Source organism: Heptranchias perlo, chromosome 4 (assembly GCF_035084215.1).
Source record: "Heptranchias perlo isolate sHepPer1 chromosome 4, sHepPer1.hap1, whole genome shotgun sequence".
NCBI classification, from domain to species: domain Eukaryota; kingdom Metazoa; phylum Chordata; class Chondrichthyes; order Hexanchiformes; family Hexanchidae; genus Heptranchias; species Heptranchias perlo.
This window is the reverse complement of record NC_090328.1, coordinates 9,949,101-9,970,483: the sequence shown is the minus strand read 5'-3', so window position 1 is coordinate 9,970,483 and position 21,383 is coordinate 9,949,101. Positions and strand designations below refer to the sequence as shown.

At 44.0% G+C, this 21,383-nt stretch overlaps 1 protein-coding gene across 3 annotated transcripts in view; it reads left to right on the top strand.

Annotated features, from left to right (window-relative positions):
* LOC137320726 (probable ATP-dependent RNA helicase DDX60) overlaps positions 1-21,383 on the top strand; it is a 270,394-nt gene that overhangs the window by 114,288 nt on the left and 134,723 nt on the right. For all 3 annotated transcript variants that reach the window (XM_067982445.1, XM_067982446.1, XM_067982447.1), the window contains exon 20: positions 1,883-2,025. In XM_067982445.1, the coding sequence (XP_067838546.1) occupies positions 1,883-2,025 (143 nt within the window). The remainder of the gene's footprint in view (positions 1-1,882; positions 2,026-21,383) is intronic.

Genomic DNA, 21,383 nt, shown 5'->3' with positions numbered 1-21,383 from the left:
GAGATGGTCATTGCCTGGCACTTGTCGGGCACGAATGTTACTTACCACTTATGAGCCCAAGCGGGCTCGGACTGCTTCATTATCTGAGGGGTTGCAAATGGAACTGAACACTGCAATCATCAGTGAACATCCCCATTTCTGACCTTATGATGGAGGGAAGGTCATTGATGAAGCAGCTGAAGATGGTTGGGCCTAGGACACTGCCTTGAGGAACTCCTGCAGCAACGTCCTGGGGCTGAGATGATTGGCCTCCAACAACCACTACCATCTTCCTTTGTGCTAGGTATGACTCCAGCCACTGCAGAGTTTTCCCCCTGATTCCCATTGACTTCAATTTGACTAGGACTCCTTGGTGCCACACTCGGTGAAATGCTGCCTTGATGTCAAGGGCAGTCACTCTCACCTCACCTCTGGAATTCAACTCTTTTGTCCATGTTTGGACCAAGGCTGCAATGAGGTCTGGAGCCGAATGGTCCTGGCGGAACCCAAACTGAGCATCGGCGAGCAGGTTATTGGTGAGTAAGTGCCGCTTGATAGCACTGTCGACGACACCCTACATCACTTTGCTGATGATTGAGAGTAGACTGATGGGGCGGTAATTGGCCGGATTGGATTTGTCCTGCTTTTTGTGGACAGGACATACCTGGGCAATTTTCCACATTGTCGGGTAGAATGAGAGAGGATCTCATTGAAACATATAAAATTCTGACAAGGCTAGACAGACTGGATGCAGGGAGGGTGTTTCTCCTGGCTGGGGGGTCCAGAATGAGGGGTCACAGTCTCAGGATTCGGGGTAGGACATTTAGGACTGAGATGAGAAATTTCTTCACTCAGAGGGTGGTGAACCTGTGGAATTCTCTACCACAGAAGGCAGTGGAGGCCAAGTCACTGAATATATTTAGGAAGGCGCTGGATAGATTTCTAGACACAAAAGGCATCAAGGGGTATGGGGAGAAAGTGGGAATATGGTATTGAGATAGAGGATCATCCATGATCTTATTGAATGGCAGAGCAGGCTCGAAGGGCCGAGTGGCCTACTCCTGCTCCTATTTTTTTTGTTTCTATTTTTCAACCCAGACAGTGGTTAGAATGTGGAACTTGCTACCACATGGAGTAGTTTTGAGGCGAATAGCATAGATACCTTTAAGGGGAAGCTACATAAGTACATGAGGGAGAAAGGAATAGAAGAATATGCAGATAGGGTTAAGAACATAAGAACATAAGAAATAGGAGCAGGAGTAGGCCATCTGGCCCCTCGAACCTGCTCCGCCATTCAATAAGATCATGGCTGATCTTGGACCTCAACTCCACTTTCCCGCCCAATCCCCATATCCCTTGATTCCCCGAGAGCCCAAAAGTCTATCGATCTCAGCCTTGAATATATTCAATGATACAGCATCCACAGCCCTCTGGGGTGGAGAATTCCAAAGATTCACAACCCTCTGAGTGAAGAAATTCCTCCTCATCTCAGTCTTAAATGGCCGACCCCTTATCCTGAGACTATGCCCCCTGGTTCTAGACTCACCAGCCAGGGGAAACAATCTCTCAGCATCTACCCTGTCAAGCCCCCTCAGAATCTTATATGTTTCAAAATGAGATCACCTCTCATTCTTCCAAACTCCAGAGAATGTAGGCCCATTCTACTCAACCTCTCTTCGTGGAAAACCCTCTCATCCCAGGAATTAAACTAGTGAACCTAGTGTTAGATGAAGTAAGGTGGGAGGAGGCTCGTGTGGAGCATAAACACCGGCATAGACCAGTTGGCCGAATGACCTGTTTCTGTGCTGCAAATTCTATGTAATTCCATGTAAGGAGAACAATCCCACGAGCTGACCCATGAGCTTTTCAGTAAGGACCTCAAACTGTGTTATATTGTTGGCAGATGGCTGCAATCGGTGAAGACGTATTGGGAACAAGTGGAAAGCAATTCAGAGGAACCTTCTTCATCAAGCACAAGCTGTAAAAGCAAAAGAAGGCAACAGGCTGAGGAGCGCAGAGAGGGCCAATCCTTCAAAGTGAGACTAGGTACTGACGCCAATAAGAATAATATGTAAAAAAAGGCAGTGTTACTTCTCCCGCGTGTACCCATATGCTTACAGTTCTTGTAATCATTTATTGCTGTGAAATTATCTTGCAGCAATGTAGTTTTGTTACGGATGGGGGGAAATCGCACTGCACAATCCGACCATAAGAAAGGGTGAGGATTGTTAGTGTTCAGAGAGAGATGATGGTGTTTAGAAAGAGATGATGGTGTTCGGAGAGAGATGATGGTGTTTAGAAAGAGATGATGGTGTTCGGAGAGAGATGATGGTGTTCGGAGAGAGATGATGGTGTTTTGAGAGAGGTGATGGTGTTTTGAGAGAGATGATGGTGTTCTGAAAGAGATGATGGTGTTTTGAGAGAGATGATGGTGTTCGGAGAGAGATGATGGTGTTCGGAGAGAGATGATGGTGTTCGGAGAGAGATGATGGTGTTTTGAGAGAGGTGATGGTGTTTTGAGAGAGATGATGGTGTTCTGAAAGAGCTGATGGTGTTTTGAGAGAGATGATGGTGTTTTGAAAGAGATGATGGTGTTCTGAAAGAGATGATGGTGTTCTGAGAGAGATGATGGTGTTCTGAGAGAGGTGATGGTGTTTTGAGAGAGATGATGGTGTTCTGAAAGAGATGATGGTGTTTTGAAAGAGATGATGGTGTTTTGAAAGAGATGATGGTGTTTTGAGAGAGATGATGGTGTTTTGAAAGAGATAATGGTGTTCAGAGAGAGATGATGGTGTTTTGAAAGAGATGATGGTGTTTTGAGAGAGGTGATGGTGTTTTGAGAGAGATGATGGTGTTTTGAAAGAGATGATGGTGTTTTGAGAGAGATGATGGTGTTTTGAAAGAGATGATGGTGTTTTGAAAGAGATGATGGTGTTTTGAGAGAGATGATGGTGTTTTGAAAGAGATGATGGTGTTTTGAAAGAGATGATGGTGTTTTGAGAGAGATGACGGTGTTTGAAAGAGATGATGGTGTTTTGAGAGAGATGATGGTGTTTTGAAAGAGATGATGGTGTTTTGAAAGAGATGATGGTGTTTTGAGAGAGATGATGGTGTTTTGAAAGAGATGATGGTGTTTTGAAAGAGATGATGGTGTTTTGAAAGAGATGATGGTGTTTTGAGAGAGATGATGGTGTTCGGAGAGGGATGATGGTGTTTTGAAAGAGATGACGGTGTTTTGAGAGAGGTGATGGTGTTCGGAGAGAGATGATGGTGTTTTGAGAGAGATGATGGTGTTCTGAGAGAGGTGATGGTGTTTTGAGAGAGATAATGGTGTTTTGAGAGAGATGATGGTGTTCGGAGAGAGATGATGGTGTTCTGAGAGAGATGACGGTGTTTTGAGAGAGATGATGGTGTTCTGAGAGAGATGATGGTGTTTTGAAAGAGATGATGGTGTTCTGAGAGAGATGATGGTGTTCGGAGAGAGATGATAGTGTTCTGAGAGAGATGATGGTGTTCGGAGAGAGATGATGGTGTTCTGAGAGAGATGATGGTGTTCTGAGAGAGATGATGGTGTTCTGAGAGAGATGATGGTGTTTTGAAAGAGATGATGGTGTTTTGAGAGAGATGATGGTGTTCGGAGAGGGATGATGGTGTTTTGAAAGAGATGACGGTGTTTTGAGAGAGGTGATGGTGTTCGGAGAGAGATGATGGTGTTTTGAGAGAGATGAAGGTGTTTTGAGAGAGATGATGGTGTTTTGAGAGAGATGACGGTGTTTGAAAGAGATGATGGTGTTTTGAGAGAGATGATGGTGTTTTGAAAGAGATGATGGTGTTTTGAAAGAGATGATGGTGTTTTGAGAGAGATGATGGTGTTTTGAAAGAGATGATGGTGTTTTGAAAGAGATGATGGTGTTTTGAAAGAGATGATGGTGTTTTGAGAGAGATGATGGTGTTCGGAGAGGGATGATGGTGTTTTGAAAGAGATGACGGTGTTTTGAGAGAGGTGATGGTGTTCGGAGAGAGATGATGGTGTTTTGAGAGAGATGATGGTGTTCTGAGAGAGGTGATGGTGTTTTGAGAGAGATAATGGTGTTTTGAGAGAGATGATGGTGTTCGGAGAGAGATGATGGTGTTCTGAGAGAGATGACGGTGTTTTGAGAGAGATGATGGTGTTCTGAGAGAGATGATGGTGTTTTGAAAGAGATGATGGTGTTCTGAGAGAGATGATGGTGTTCGGAGAGAGATGATAGTGTTCTGAGAGAGATGATGGTGTTCGGAGAGAGATGATGGTGTTCTGAGAGAGATAATGGTGTTCTGAGAGAGATGATGGTGTTCTGAGAGAGATGATGGTGTTTTGAAAGAGATGATGGTGTTTTGAGAGAGATGATGGTGTTCGGAGAGGGATGATGGTGTTTTGAAAGAGATGACGGTGTTTTGAGAGAGGTGATGGTGTTCGGAGAGAGATGATGGTGTTTTGAGAGAGATGAAGGTGTTTTGAGAGAGATGATGGTGTTCGGAGAGAGATGATGGTGTTCTGAGAGAGATGATGGTGTTTTGAGAGAGATGATGGTGTTCTGAGAGAGATGATGGTGTTTTGAAAGAGATGATGGTGTTTTGAGAGAGATGATGGTGTTTTGAAAGAGATGATGGTGTTTTGAAAGAGATGATGGTGTTTTGAAAGAGATGATGGTGTTCGGAGAGAGATGATGGTGTTCTGAGGGAGATGATGGTGTTTTGAGAGAGATGATGGTGTTCTGAGAGAGATGATGTTGTTTTGAGAGAGATGATAATGTTTTGAAAGAGATGATGGTGTTTTGAAAGAGATGATGGTGTTTTGAGAGAGATGATGGTGTTTTGAAAGAGATGATGGTGTTTTGAAAGAGATGATGGTGTTTTGAAAGTGATGACGGTGTTTTGAGAGAGGTGATGGTGTTCGGAGAGAGATGACGGTGTTTTGAGAGAGATGATGGTGTTCTGAGAGAGATGATGGTGTTCTGAGAGAGATGATGGTGTTCTGAGAGAGATGATGGTGTTCTGAGAGAGATGACGGTGTTTTGAGAGAGGTGATGGTGTTCTGAGAGAGATGATGGTGTTCTGAGCGAGATGATGGTGTTCTGAGAGAGATGATGGTGTTCGCAGACAGATGATGGTGTTCTGAGAGAGATGATCGTGTTCTGAGAGAGATGATGGTGTTCGCAGAGAGATGATGGTGTTCTGAGAGAGATGATGGTGTTTTGAAAGAGATGATGGTGTTCAGGGAGAGATGATGGTGTTCTGAGAGAGATGATGGTGTTTTGAGAGAGATGATGGTGTTCGGAGAGAGATGATGGTGTTCTGAGAGAGATGATGGTGTTCGTAGAGAGATGATGGTGTTTTGAGAGAGATGACGGTGTTTTGAAAGAGATGATGGTGTTTTGAGAGAGATGATGGTGTTTTGAAAGAGATGATGGTGTTCTGAGAGAGATGATGGTGTTCAGGGAGAGATGATGGTGTTCGGAGAGAGATGATGGTGTTTTGAGAGAGATGACGGTGTTTTGAAAGAGATGATGGTGTTCTGAGAGAGATGATGGTGTTCGGAGAGAGATGATGGTGTTCTGAGAGAGATGATGGTGTTCTGAGAGAGATGACGGTGTTCGGAGAGAGATGATGGTGTTTTGAGAGAGATGACGGTGTTTTGAAAGAGATGATGGTGTTTTGAGAGAGATGACGGTGTTCGCAGAGAGATGATGGTGTTTTGAGAGAGATGACGGTGTTTTGAGAGAGATGATGGTGTTTTGAGAGAGATGACGGTGTTTTGAGAGAGATGATGGTGTTCTGAGAGAGATGATGGTGTTTTGAGAGAGATGATGGTGTTCTGAGAGAGATGGCCGTGTTTTGAGAGAGATGATGGTGTTCGGAGAGGGATGATGGTGTTCAGGGAGAGATGATGGTGTTCAGGGAGAGATGATGGTGTTCTGAGAGAGATGATGGTGTTCAGGGAGAGATGATGGTGTTTTGTGAGAGATGATGGTGTTCGGAGAGGGATGATGGTGTTCAGGGAGAGATGATGGTGTTCAGGGAGAGATGATGGTGTTTTGAGAGAGATGATGGTGTTCGGAGAGAGATGATGGTGTTCTGAGAGAGATGATGGTGTTTTGAGAGAGATGATGGTGTTCGGAGAGGGATGATGGTGTTCAGGGAGAGATGATGGTGTTCAGGGAGAGATGATGGTGTTTTGAGAGAGATGATGGTGTTCGGAGAGAGATGATGGTGTTCTGAGAGGTGATGGTGTTCAGGGAGAGATGATGGTGTTTTGAGAGAGATGATGGTGTTTTGAGAGAGATGACGGTGTTCTGAGAGAGATGATGGTGTTCGGAGAGGGATGATGGTGTTCAGGGAGAGATGATGGTGTTCAGGGAGAGATGATGGTGTTCTGAGAGAGATGATGGTGTTCGGAGAGAGATGATGGTGTTCTGAGAGAGATGATGGTGTTCAGGGAGAGATGATGGTGTTTTGAGAGAGATGATGGTGTTCAGGGAGAGATGATGGTGTTTTGAGAGAGATGATGGTGTTCTGAGAGAGATGATGGTGTTTTGAGAGAGATGATCGTGTTCTGAGAGAGATGATGGTGTTCAGGGAGAGATGATGGTGTTCTGAGAGAGATGATGGTGTTCTGAGAGAGATGATGGTGTTCTGAGAGAGATGATGGTGTTTTGAGAGAGATGATGGTGTTCTGAGAGAGATGATGGTGTTCTGAGAGAGATGATGGTGTTCTGAGAGAGATGATGGTGTTTTGAGAGAGATGATGGTGTTCTGAGAGAGATGATGGTGTTCAGGGAAATGATGGTGTTTTGAGAGAGATGATGGTGTTCAGGGAGAGATGATGGTGTTTTGAAAGAGATGATGGTGTTCTGAGGGAGATGATGGTGTTCGGAGAGAGATGATGGTGTTCTGAGAGAGATGATGGTGTTTTGAGAGAGATGATGGTGTTTTGAGATAGATGATGGTGTTTTGAGAGAGATGATGGTGTTTTGAGAGAGATGATGGTGTTCGGAGAGGGATGATGGTGTTCAGGGAGAGATGATGGTGTTCAGGGAGAGATGATGGTGTTCGGAGAGAGATGATGGTGTTCTGAGAGAGATGATTGTGTTCAGGGAGAGATGATGGTGTTTTGAGAGAGATGATGGTGTTTTGAGAGAGATGATGGTGTTCTGAGAGAGATGATGGTGTTCAGGGAGAGATGATGGTGTTCAGGGAGAGATGATGGTGTTCTGAGAGAGATGATGGTGTTCGGAGAGAGATGATGGTGTTCTGAGAGAGATGATGGTGTTCTGAGAGAGATGATGGTGTTTTGAGAGAGATGATGGTGTTTTGAGAGAGATGATGGTGTTTTGAGAGAGATGATGGTGTTTTGAGAGAGATGATGGTGTTCTGAGAGAGATGATGGTGTTCGGAGAGAGATGATGGTGTTCAGGGAGAGATGATGGTGTTCAGGGAGAGATGATGGTGTTTTGAGAGAGATGATGGTGTTTTGAAAGAGACGATGGTGTTTTGAAAGAGATGATGGTGTTCTGAGAGGGATGATGGTGTTCAGGGAGAGATGATGGTGTTCTGAGAGAGATGATGGTGTTCGGAGAGAGATGATGGTGTTCAGGGAGAGATGATGGTGTTTTGAGAGAGATGATGGTGTTTTGAAAGAGATGATGGTGTTTTGAAAGAGATGATGGTGTTCTGAGAGGGATGATGGTGTTCTGAGAGAGATGATGGTGTTCAGGGAGAGATGATGGTGTTCTGAGAGAGATGATGGTGTTCAGGGAGAGATGATGGTGTTCTGAGAGAGATGATGGTGTTCGGAGAGAGATGATGGTGTTTTGAAAGAGATGATGGTGTTTTGAGAGAGATGATGGTGTTCTGAGAGAGATGATGGTGTTTTGAGAGAGATGATGGTGTTCGGAGAGAGATGATGGTGTTCTGAGGGAGATGATGGTGTTCGGAGAGAGATGATGGTGTTCTGAGGGAGATGATGGTGTTCTGAGAGAGATGATGGTGTTCTGAGAGAGATGATGGTGTTCGGAGAGAGATGATGGTGTTTTGAAAGAGATGATGGTGTTCGGAGAGAGATGATGGTGTTTTGAAAGAGATGATGGTGTTCGGAGAGAGATGATGGTGTTTTGAAAGAGATGATGGTGTTCGGAGAGAGATGATGGTGTTTTGAAAGAGATGATGGTGTTCGGAGAGAGATGATGGTGTTCTGAGAGAGATGATGGTGTTTTGAAAGAGATGATGGTGTTCGGAGAGAGATGATGGTGTTCTTAGAGAGATGATGTTGTTTTGAAAGAGATGATGGTGTTCGGAGAGAGATGATGGTGTTTTGAGAGAGGTGATGGTGTTTTGAGAGAGATGATGGTGTTTTGAGAGAGATGATGGTGTTTTGAAAGAGATGATGGTGTTCTGAAAGAGATGATGGTTTTTTGAGAGAGATGATGGTGTTTTGAAAGATATGATGGTGTTTTGAGAGAGGTGATGGTGTTTTGAGAGAGATGACGGTGTTCGCAGAGAGATGATGGTGTTTTGAAAGAGATGATGGTGTTTTGAAAGAGATGATGGTGTTTTGAAAGAGATGATGGTGTTTTGAGAGAGATGATGGTGTTTTGAAAGAGATGATGGTGTTCTGAAAGAGATGATGGTGTTTTGAGAGAGGTGATGGTGTTTTGAGAGAGATGATGGTGTTTTGAGAGAGATGATGGTGTTTTGAAAGAGATGATGGTGTTTTGAAAGAGATGATGGTGTTCTGAAAGAGATGATGGTGTTTTGAGAGAGATGATGGTGTTTTGAAAGAGATGATGGTGTTCTGAAAGAGATGATGGTGTTTTGAGAGAGATGATGGTGTTTTGAAAGAGATGATGGTGTTTTGAGAGAGATGATGGTGTTTTGAGAGAGATGATGGTGTTTTGAGAGAGATGATGGTGTTCTGAGCGAGATGATGGTGTTCTGAGAGAGATGATGGTGTTCTGAGGGAGATGATGGTGTTCGGAGAGAGATGATGGTGTTCTGAGGTAGATGATGGTGTTCGGAGAGAGATGATGGTGTTCTGAGCGAGATGATGGTGTTTTGAGAGAGATGATGGTGTTTTGAGAGAGATGATGGTGTTCGGAGAGAGATGATGGTGTTTGGGGAGAGATGATGGTGTTCTGAGAGAGATGATGGTGTTCGGAGAGAGATGATGGTGTTCGGAGAGAGATGATGGTGTTCGGAGAGAGATGATGGTGTTCGGAGAGAGATGATGGTGTTTTGAGAGAGATGATGGTGTTTTGAAAGAGATGATGGTGTTTTGAAAGAGATGATGGTGTTTTGAGAGAGATGATGGTGTTTTGAGAGAGGTGATGGTGTTTTGAGAGAGATGATGGTGTTTTGAGAGAGATGATGGTGTTTTGAAAGAGATGATGGTGTTCTGAAAGAGATGATGGTGTTTTGAGAGAGATGATGGTGTTTTGAAAGATATGATGGTGTTTTGAGAGAGGTGATGGTGTTTTGAGAGAGATGACGGTGTTCGCAGAGAGATGATGGTGTTTTGAAAGAGATGATGGTGTTTTGAAAGAGATGATGGTGTTTTGAAAGAGATGATGGTGTTTTGAGAGAGATGATGGTGTTTTGAAAGAGATGATGGTGTTCTGAAAGAGATGATGGTGTTTTGAGAGAGGTGATGGTGTTTTGAGAGAGATGATGGTGTTTTGAGAGAGATGATGGTGTTTTGAAAGAGATTATGGTGTTTTGAAAGAGATGATGGTGTTCTGAAAGAGATGATGGTGTTTTGAGAGAGATGATGGTGTTTTGAAAGAGATGATGGTGTTCTGAAAGAGATGATGGTGTTTTGAGAGAGATGATGGTGTTTTGAAAGAGATGATGGTGTTTTGAGAGAGATGACGGTGTTTTGAAAGAGATGATGGTGTTTTGAAGGAGATGATGGTGTTTTGAAAGAGATGATGGTGTTTTGAAAGAGATGATGGTGTTTTGAGAGAGATGATGGTGTTTTGAGCGAGATGATGGTGTTCTGAGAGAGGTGATGGTGTTCGGAGAGAGATGATGGTGTTCGGAGATAGATGATGGTGTTCTGAGCGAGATGATGGTGTTTTGAAAGAGATGATGGTGTTCGGAGAGAGATGATGGTGTTCTGAGAGAGATGATGGTGTTTTGAGAGAGATGATGGTGTTTTGAGAGAGATGATGGTGTTCTGAGCGAGATGATGGTGTTCTGAGAGAGATGATGGTGTTCTGAGGGAGATGATGGTGTTCGGAGAGAGATGATGGTGTTCTGAGGTAGATGATGGTGTTCTGAGAGAGATGATGGTGTTCTGAGCGAGATGATGGTGTTTTGAGAGAGATGATGGTGTTTTGAGAGAGATGATGGTGTTCGGAGAGAGATGATGGTGTTTTGAGAGAGATGATGGTGTTCTGCGAGAGATGATGGTGTTCGGAGAGAGATGATGGTGTTCGGAGACAGATGATGGTGTTCGGAGAGTGATGATGGTGTTCGGAGAGAGATGATGGTGTTCTGAGAGAGATGATGGTGTTCGGAGAGAGTTGATGGTGTTCGCAGAGAGATGATGGTGTTTGGGGAGAGATGATGGTGTTCTGAGAGAGATGATGGTGTTCGGAGAGAGATGATGGTGTTCTGAGGGAGATGATGGTGTTCTGAGAGAGATGATGGTGTTCTGTGGGAGATGATGGTGTTTTGAAAGAGATGATGGTGTTCGGAGAGAGATGATGGTGTTCTGAGAGAGATGATGGTGTTTTGAAAGAGATGAAGGTGTTCGGAGAGAGATGATGGTGTTCTGAGAGAGGTGATGGTGTTCGGAGAGGGATGATAGTGTTTTGAAAGAGATGATGGTGTTTTGAGAGAGATGATGGTGTTTTGAAAGAGATGATGGTGTTTTGAGAGAGATGATGGTGTTTTGAAAGAGATGATGGTGTTCTGAGAGAGATGATGGTGTTCGGAGAGAGATGATGGTGTTTTGAGAGAGATGATGGTGTTTTGAAAGAGATGATGGTGTTTTGAAAGAGACGATGGTGTTTTGAGAGAGTTGATGGTGTTTTGAGAGAGGTGATGGTGTTTTGAGAGAGATTATGGTGTTTTGAGAGAGATGATGGTGTTTTGAGAGAGATGATGGTGTTCTGAAAGAGATGATGGTGTTTTGAGACAGATGATGGTGTTTTGAAAGAGATGATGGTGTTTTGAGAGAGGTGATGGTGTTTTGAGAGAGATGACGGTGTTCGCAGAGAGATGATGGTGTTTTGAAAGAGATGATGGTGTTTTGAAAGAGATGATGGTGTTTTGAAAGAGATGATGGTGTTTTGAGAGAGATGATGGTGTTTTGAAAGAGATGATGGTGTTCTGAAAGAGATGATGGTGTTTTGAGAGAGGTGATGGTGTTTTGAGAGAGATGATGGTGTTTTGAGAGAGATGATGGTGTTTTGAAAGAGATGATGGTGTTTTGAGAGAGATGATGGTGTTTTGAAAGAGATGATGGTGTTCTGAAAGAGATGATGGTGTTCTGAGAGAGATGATGGTGTTCTGAGAGAGGTGATGGTGTTTTGAGAGAGATGATGGTGTTCTGAAAGAGATGATGGTGTTTTGAAAGAGATGATGGTGTTTTGAAAGAGATGATGGTGTTTTGAGAGAGATGATGGTGTTTTGAAAGAGATGATGGTGTTCAGAGAGAGATGATGGTGTTTTGAAAGAGATGATGGTGTTTTGAGAGAGGTGATGGTGTTTTGAGAGAGATGATGGTGTTTTGAAAGAGATGATGGTGTTTTGAGAGAGATGATGGTGTTTTGAAAGAGATGATGGTGTTTTGAAAGAGATGATGGTGTTTTGAAAGAGATGATGGTGTTTTGAAAGAGATGATGGTGGTTTGAGAGAGATGATGGTGTTTTGAAAGAGATGATGGTGTTTTGAAAGAGATGATGGTGTTTTGAAAGAGATGATGGTGTTTTGAAAGAGATGATGGTGTTTTGAGAGAGATGACGGTGTTTGAAAGAGATGATGGTGTTTTGAGAGAGATGATGGCGTTTTGAAAGAGATGATGGTGTTTTGAAAGAGATGATGGTGTTTTGAAAGAGATGATGGTGTTCGGAGAGAGATGATGGTGTTCTGAGGGAGATGATGGTGTTTTGAGAGAGATGATGGTGTTCTGAGAGAGATGATGGTGTTTTGAAAGAGATGATAATGTTTTGAAAGAGATGATGGTGTTTTGAAAGAGATTATGGTGTTTTGAAAGAGATTATGGTGTTTTGAGAGAGATGATGGTGTTTTGAAAGAGATGATGGTGTTTTGAAAGAGATGATGGTGTTTTGAAAGAGATGATGGTGTTTTGAGAGAGATGACTGTGTTTTGAAAGAGATGATGGTGTTTTGAAAGAGATGATGGTGTTTTGAAAGAGATGATGGTGTTTTGAGAGAGATGATGGTGTTTTGAAAGAGATGATGGTGTTTTGAAAGAGATGATGGTGTTTTGAGAGAGATGATGGTGTTTTGAAAGAGATGATGGTGTTTTGAGAGAGATGATGGTGTTCGGAGAGGGATGATGGTGTTTTGAAAGAGATGACGGTGTTTTGAGAGAGGTGATGGTGTTCGGAGAGAGATGATGGTGTTTTGAGAGAGATGATGGTGTTCTGAGAGAGGTGATGGTGTTTTGAGAGAGATGATGGTGTTTTGAGAGAGATGATAGTGTTCGGAAAGAGATGATGGTGTTCTGAGAGAGATGACGGTGTTTTGAGAGAGATGATGGTGTTCTGAGAGAGATGATGGTGTTTTGAAAGAGATGATGGTGTTCTGAGAGAGATGATGGTGTTCGGAGAGAGATGATGGTGTTCTGAGAGAGATGATGGTGTTCGGAGAGAGATGATGGTGTTCTGAGAGAGATGATGGTGTTCGGAGAGAGATGATGGTGTTCTGAGAGAGATGATGGTGTTTTGAAAGAGATGATGGTGTTTTGAGAGAGATTATGGTGTTCGGAGAGGGATGATGGTGTTTTGAAAGAGATGACGGTGTTTTGAGAGAGGTGATGGTGTTCGGAGAGAGATGATGGTGTTTTGAGAGAGATGAAGGTGTTCCTAGAGAGGTGATGGTGTTTTGAGAGAGATGATGGTGTTTTGAGAGAGATGATGGTGTTCGGAGAGAGATGATGGTGTTCTGAGAGAGATGATGGTGTTTTGAGAGAGATGATGGTGTTCTGAGAGAGATGATGGTGTTTTGAAAGAGATGATGGTGTTTTGAAAGAGATGATGGTGTTTTGAAAGAGATGATGGTGTTCGGAGAGAGATGATGGTGTTCTAAGGGAGATGATGGTGTTTTGAGAGAGATGATGGTGTTCTGAGAGAGATGATGGTGTTTTGAAAGAGATGATAATGTTTTGAAAGAGATGATGGTGTTTTGAAAGAGATGATGGTGTTTTGAAAGAGATGATGGTGTTTTGAGAGAGATGATGGTGTTTTGAAAGAGATGATGGTGTTTTGAAAGAGATGATGGTGTTTTGAAAGAGATGATGGTGTTTTGAAAGAGATGATGGTGTTTTGAGAGAGATGATGGTGTTTTGAAAGAGATGATGGTGTTTTGAGAGAGATGATGGTGTTTTGAAAGAGATGATGGTGTTTTGAGAGGGATGATGGTGTTTTGAAAGAGATGACGGTGTTTTGAGAGAGGTGATGGTGTTCGGAGAGAGAAGACGGTGTTTTGAGAGAGATGATGGTGTTCTGAGAGAGATGATGGTGTTCTGAGAGAGATGATGGTGTTCGGAGAGAGATGATGGTGTTCTGAGAGAGATGACGGTGTTTTGAGAGAGGTGATGGTGTTTTGAGAGAGATGATGGTGTTTTGAGCGAGATGATGGTGTTCTGAGAGAGATGATGGTGTTCTGAGAGAGATGATGGTGTTCTGAGAGAGATGATGGTGTTCGCAGAGAGATGATGGTGTTCTGAGAGAGATGATGGTGTTCGGAGAGAGATGATGGTGTTCTGAGAGAGATGATGGTGTTTTGAAAGAGATGATGGTGTTCAGGGAGAGATGATGGTGTTCTGAGAGAGATGATGGTGTTCAGGGAGAGATGATGGTGTTCGGAGAGAGATGATGGTGTTCTGAGAGAGATGATGGTGTTCGTAGAGAGATGATCGTGTTTTGAGAGAGATGACGGTGTTTTGAAAGAGATGATGGTGTTTTGAGAGAGATGATGGTGTTTTGAAAGAGATGATGGTGTTCTGAGAGAGATGATGGTGTTCAGGGAGAGATGATGGTGTTCGGAGAGAGATGATGGTGTTTTGAGAGAGATGACGGAGTTTTGAAAGAGATGATGGTGTTCTGAGAGAGATGATGGTGTTCTGAGAGAGATGATGGTGTTCTGAGAGAGATGATGGTGTTCTGAGAGAGATGATGGTGTTCTGAGAGAGATGATGGTGTTCGCAGAGAGATGATGGTGTTCTGAGAGAGATGATGGTGTTCGGAGAGAGATGATGGTGTTCTGAGAGAGATGATGGTGTTTTGAAAGAGATGATGGTGTTCAGGGAGAGATGATGGTGTTCTGAGAGAGATGATGGTGTTCAGGGAGAGATGATGGTGTTCGGAGAGAGATGATGGTGTTCTGAGAGAGATGATGGTGTTCGTAGAGAGATGATCGTGTTTTGAGAGAGATGACGGTGTTTTGAAAGAGATGATGGTGTTTTGAGAGAGATGATGGTGTTTTGAAAGAGATGATGGTGTTCTGAGAGAGATGATGGTGTTCAGGGAGAGATGATGGTGTTCGGAGAGAGATGATGGTGTTTTGAGAGAGATGACGGAGTTTTGAAAGAGATGATGGTGTTCTGAGAGAGATGATGGTGTTCTGAGAGAGATGATGGTGTTCTGAGAGAGATGATGGTGTTCGGAGAGAGATGATGGTGTTTTGAGAGAGATGACGGTGTTTTGAAAGAGATGATGGTGTTTTGAGAGAGATGACGGTGTTCGCAGAGAGATGATGGTGTTTTGAGAGAGATGACGGTGTTTTGAGAGAGATGACGGTGTTTTGAGAGAGATGATGGTGTTTTGAGGGAGATGATGGTGTTCTGAGAGAGATGATGGTGTTTTGAGAGAGATGATGGTGTTCTGAGAGAGATGATGGTGTTTTGAGAGAGATGAAGGTGTTCGGAGAGGGATGATGGTGTTCAGGGAGAGATGATGGTGTTCAGGGAGAGATGATGGTGTTCTGAGAGAGATGATGGTGTTCAGGGAGAGATGATGGTGTTTTGTGAGAGATGATGGTGTTCGGAGAGGGATGATGGTGTTCAGGGAGAGATGATGGTGTTCAGGGAGAGATGATGGTGTTTTGAGTGAGATGATGGTGTTCGGAGAGAGATGATGGTGTTCAGGGAGAGATGATGGTGTTTTGAGAGAGATGATGGTGTTCGGAGAGGGATGATGGTGTTCAGGGAGAGATGATGGTGTTCAGGGAGAGATGATGGTGTTCTGAGAGAGATGATGGTCTTCAGGGAGAGATGATGGTGTTTTGAGAGAGATGATGGTGTTCGGAGAGAGATGATGGTGTTCTGAGAGGTCATGGTGTTCAGGGAGAGATGATGGTGTTTTGAGAGAGATGATGGTGTTTTGAGAGAGATGACGGTGTTCTGAGAGAGATGATGGTGTTCGGAGAGGGATGATGGTGTTCAGGGAGAGATGATGGTGTTCAGGGAGAGATGATGGTGTTCTGAGAGAGATGATGGTGTTCGGAGAGAGATGATGGTGTTCTGAGAGAGATGATGGTGTTCAGGGAGAGATGATGGTGTTTTGAGAGAGATGATGGTGTTCAGGGAGAGATGATGGTGTTTTGAGAGAGATGATGGTGTTCTGAGAGAGATGATGGTGTTTTGAGAGAGATGATGGTGTTTTGAGAGAGATGATGGTGTTCTGAGAGAGATGATGGTGTTCTGAGAGAGATGATGGTGTTTTGAGAGAGATGATGGTGTTTTGAGAGAGATGATGGTGTTCTGAGAGAGATGATGGTGTTCTGAGAGAGATGATGGTGTTTTGAGAGAGATGATGGTGTTCTGAGAGAGATGATGGTGTTCGGACAGAGATGATGGTGTTCTGAGAGAGATGATGGTGTTTTGAGAGAGATGATGGTGTTCTGAGAGAGATGATGGTGTTCAGGGAGAGATGATGGTGTTTTGAGAGAGATGATGGTGTTCAGGGAGAGATGATGGTGTTTTGAAAGAGATGATGGTGTTCTGAGGGAGATGATGGTGTTCGGAGAGAGATGATGGTGTTCTGAGAGAGATGATGGTGTTTTGAGAGAGATGATGGTGTTTTGAGAGAGATGATGGTGTTCGGAGAGGGATGATGGTGTTCAGGGAGAGATGATGGTGTTCACGGAGAGATGATGGTGTTCTGAGAGAGATGATGGTGTTCGGAGAGAGATGATGGTGTTCTGAGAGAGATGATGGTGTTCAGGGAGAGATGATGGTGTTTTGAGAGAGATGATGGTGTTCAGGGAGAGATGATGGTGTTTTGAGAGAGATGATGGTGTTTTAAGAGAGATGATGGTGTTCGGAGTGAGATGATGGTGTTCTGAGAGAGATGATGGTGTTTTGAGAGAGATGATGGTGTTTTGAGAGAGATGATGGTGTTTTGAGAGAGATGATGGTGTTTTGAGAGAGATGATGGTGTTCTGAGAGAGATGATGGTGTTCTGAGAGAGATGATGGTGTTCAGGGAGAGATGATGGTGTTCAGGGAGAGATGATGGTGTTTTGAGAGAGATGATGGTGTTTTGAAAGAGATGATGGTGTTTTGAAAGAGATGATGGTGTTCTGAGAGGGATGATGGTGTTCTGAGAGAGATGATGGTGTTCAGGGAGAGATGATGGTGTTCTGAGAGAGATGATGGTGTTCAGGGAGAGATGATGGTGTTCTGAGTGAGATGATGGTGTTCGGAGAGAGATGATGGTGTTTTGAGAGAGATGATGGTGTTCTGAGAGAGATGATGGTGTTTTCAGAGAGATGATGGTGTTTTGAGAGAGATGATGGTGTTTTGAAAGGGATGATGGTGTTTTGAGAGAGATGATGGTGTTCGGAGAGGGATGATGGTGTTTTGAAAGAGATGACGGTGTTTTGAGAGAGGTGATGGTGTTCGGAGAGAGATGATGGTGTTTTGAGAGAGATGATGGTGTTCTGAGAGGTGATGGTGTTCAGGGAGAGATGATGGTGTTTTGAGAGAGATGATGGTGTTTTGAGAGAGATGACGGTGTTCAGGGAGAGATGATGGTGTTCTGAGTGAGATGATGGTGTTCGGAGAGAGATGATGGTGTTTTGAGAGAGATGATGGTGTTCTGAGAGAGTTGATGGTGTTTTGAGAGAGATGATGGTGTTTTGAGAGAGATGATGGTGTTTTGAAAGGGATGATGGTGTTTTGAGAGAGATGATGGTGTTCTGAGAGGGATGATGGTGTTTTGAAAGAGATGACGGTGTTTTGAGAGAGGTGATGGTGTTCGGAGAGAGATGATGGTGTTTTGAGAGAGATGATGGTGTTCTGAGAGGTGATGGTGTTCAGGGAGAGATGATGGTGTTTTGAGAGAGATGATGGTGTTTTGAGAGAGATGACGGTGTTCTGAGAGAGATGATGGTGTTCGGAGAGGGATGATGGTGTTCAGGGAGAGATGATGGTGTTCAGGGAGAGATGATGGTGTTCTGAGAGAGATGATGGTGTTCAGGGAGAGATGATGGTGTTTTGAGAGAGATGATGGTGTTCAGGGAGAGATGATGGTGTTTTGAGAGAGATGATGGTGTTCTGAGAGAGATGATGGTGTTTTGAGAGAGATGATGGTGTTTTGAGAGAGATGATGGTGTTCTGAGAGAGATGATGGTGTTCTGAGAGAGATGATGGTGTTTTGAGAGAGATGATGGTGTTTTGAGAGAGATGATGGTGTTCTGAGAGAGATGATGGTGTTCTGAGAGAGATGATGGTGTTTTGAGAGAGATGATGGTGTTCTGAGAGAGATGATGGTGTTCGGAGAGAGATGATGGTGTTCTGAGAGAGATGATGGTGTTTTGAGAGAGATGATGGTGTTTTGAGAGAGATGATGGTGTTCTGAGAGAGATGATGGTGTTTTGAGAGAGATGAAGGTGTTCGGAGAGGGATGATGGTGTTCAGGGAGAGATGATGGTGTTCAGGGAGAGATGATGGTGTTCTGAGAGAGATGATGGTGTTCAGGGAGAGATGATGGTGTTTTGTGAGAGATGATGGTGTTCGGAGAGGGATGATGGTGTTCAGGGAGAGATGATGGTGTTCAGGGAGAGATGATGGTGTTTTGAGTGAGATGATGGTGTTCGGAGAGAGATGATGGTGTTCAGGGAGAGATGATGGTGTTTTGAGAGAGATGATGGTGTTCGGAGAGGGATGATCGTGTTCAGGGAGAGATGATGGTGTTCAGGGAGAGATGATGGTGTTCTGAGAGAGATGATGGTGTTCAGGGAGAGATGATGGTGTTTTGAGAGAGATGATGGTGTTCGGAGAGAGATGATGGTGTTCTGAGAGGTCATGGTGTTCAGGGAGAGATGATGGTGTTTTGAGAGAGATGATGGTGTTTTGAGAGAGATGACGGTGTTCTGAGAGAGATGATGGTGTTCGGAGAGGGATGATGGTGTTCAGGGAGAGATGATGGTGTTCAGGGAGAGATGATGGTGTTCTGAGAGAGATGATGGTGTTCGGAGAGAGATGATGGTGTTCTGAGAGAGATGATGGTGTTCAGGGAGAGATGATGGTGTTTTGAGAGAGATGATGGTGTTCAGGGAGAGATGATGGTGTTTTGAGAGAGATGATGGTGTTCTGAGAGAGATGATGGTGTTTTGAGAGAGATGATGGTGTTTTGAGAGAGATGATGGTGTTCTGAGAGAGATGATGGTGTTCTGAGAGAGATGATGGTGTTTTGAGAGAGATGATGGTGTTTTGAGAGAGATGATGGTGTTCTGAGAGAGATGATGGTGTTCTGAGAGAGATGATGGTGTTTTGAGAGAGATGATGGTGTTCTGAGAGAGATGATGGTGTTCGGACAGAGATGATGGTGTTCTGAGAGAGATGATGGTGTTTTGAGAGAGATGATGGTGTTCTGAGAGAGATGATGGTGTTCAGGGTGAGATGATGGTGTTTTGAGAGAGATGATGGTGTTCAGGGAGAGATGATGGTGTTTTGAAAGAGATGATGGTGTTCTGAGGGAGATGATGGTGTTCGGAGAGAGATGATGGTGTTCTGAGAGAGATGATGGTGTTTTGAGAGAGATGATGGTGTTTTGAGAGAGATGATGGTGTTTTGAGAGAGATGATGGTGTTCGGAGAGGGATGATGGTGTTCAGGGAGAGATGATGGTGTTCTGAGAGAGATGATGGTGTTCGGAGAGAGATGATGGTGTTCTGAGAGAGATGATGGTGTTCAGGGAGAGATGATGGTGTTTTGAGAGAGATGATGGTGTTCAGGGAGAGATGATGGTGTTTTGAGAGAGGTGATGGTGTTTTAAGAGAGATGATGGTGTTCGGAGTGAGATGATGGTGTTCTGAGAGAGATGATGGTGTTTTGAGAGAGATGATGGTGTTTTGAGAGAGATGATGGTGTTTTGAGAGAGATGATGGTGTTTTGAGAGAGATGATGGTGTTCTGAGAGAGATGATGGTGTTCTGAGAGAGATGATGGTGTTCAGGGAGAGATGATGGTGTTTTGAGAGAGATGATGGTGTTTTGAAAGAGATGATGGTGTTTTGAAAGAGATGATGGTGTTCTGAGAGGGATGATGGTGTTCTGAGAGAGATGATGGTGTTCAGGGAGAGATGATGGTGTTCTGAGAGAGATGGTGGTGTTCAGGTAGAGATGATGGTGTTCTGAGTGAGATGATGGTGTTCGGAGAGAGATGATGGTGTTTTGAGAGAGATGATGGTGTTCTGAGAGAGATGATGGTGTTTTGAGAGAGATGATGGTGTTTTGAGAGAGATGATGGTGTTTTGAAAGGGATGATGGTGTTTTGAGAGAGATGATGGTGTTCGGAGAGGGATGATGGTGTTTTGAAAGAGATGACGGTGTTTTGAGAGAGGTGATGGTGTTCGGAGAGAGATGATGGTGTTTTGAGAGAGATGATGGTGTTCTGAGAGGTGATGGTGTTCAGGGAGAGATGATGGTGTTTTGAGAGAGATGATGGTGTTTTGAGAGAGATGACGGTGTTCAGGGAGAGATGATGGTGTTCTGAGTGAGATGATGGTGTTCGGAGAGAGATGATGGTGTTTTGAGAGAGATGATGGTGTTCTGAGAGAGATGATGGTGTTTTGAGAGAGATGATGGTGTTTTGAGAGAGATGATGGTGTTCTGAGAGAGATGATGGTGTTTTGAGAGAGATGAAGGTGTTCGGAGAGAGATGATGGTGTTCAGGGAGAGATGATGGTGTTCTGAGAGAGATGATGGTGTTCAGGGAGAGATGATGGTGTTTTGTGAGAGATGATGGTGTTCGGAGAGGGATGATGGTGTTCAGGGAGAGATGATGGTGTTCAGGGAGAGATGATGGTGTTTTGAGTGAGATGATGGTGTTCGGAGAGAGATGATGGTGTTCAGGGAGAGATGATGGTGTTTTGAGAGAGATGATGGTGTTCGGAGAGGGATGATGGTGTTCAGGGAGAGATGATGGTGTTCAGGGAGAGATGATGGTGTTCTGAGAGAGATGATGGTGTTCAGGGAGAGATGATGGTGTTTTGAGAGAGATGATGGTGTTCGGAGAGAGATGATGGTGTTCTGAGAGGTCATGGTGTTCAGGGAGAGATGATGGTGTTTTGAGAGAGATGATGGTGTTTTGAGAGAGATGACGGTGTTCTGAGAGAGATGATGGTGTTCGGAGAGGGATGATGGTGTTCAGGGAGAGATGATGGTGTTCAGGGAGAGATGATGGTGTTCTGAGAGAGATGATGGTGTTCGGAGAGAGATGATGGTGTTCTGAGAGAGATGATGGTGTTCAGGGAGAGATGATGGTGTTTTGAGAGAGATGATGGTGTTCAGGGAGAGATGATGGTGTTTTGAGAGAGATGATGGTGTTCTGAGAGAGATGATGGTGTTTTGAGAGAGATGATGGTGTTTTGAGAGAGATGATGGTGTTCTGAGAGAGATGATGGTGTTCTGAGAGAGATGATGGTGTTTTGAGAGAGATGATGGTGTTTTGAGAGAGATGATGGTGTTCTGAGAGAGATGATGGTGTTCTGAGAGAGATGATGGTGTTTTGAGAGAGATGATGGTGTTCTGAGAGAGATGATGGTGTTCGGACAGAGATGATGGTGTTCTGAGAGAGATGATGGTGTTTTGAGAGAGATGATGGTGTTCTGAGAGAGATGATGGTGTTCAGGGTGAGATGATGGTGTTTTGAGAGAGATGATGGTGTTCAGGGAG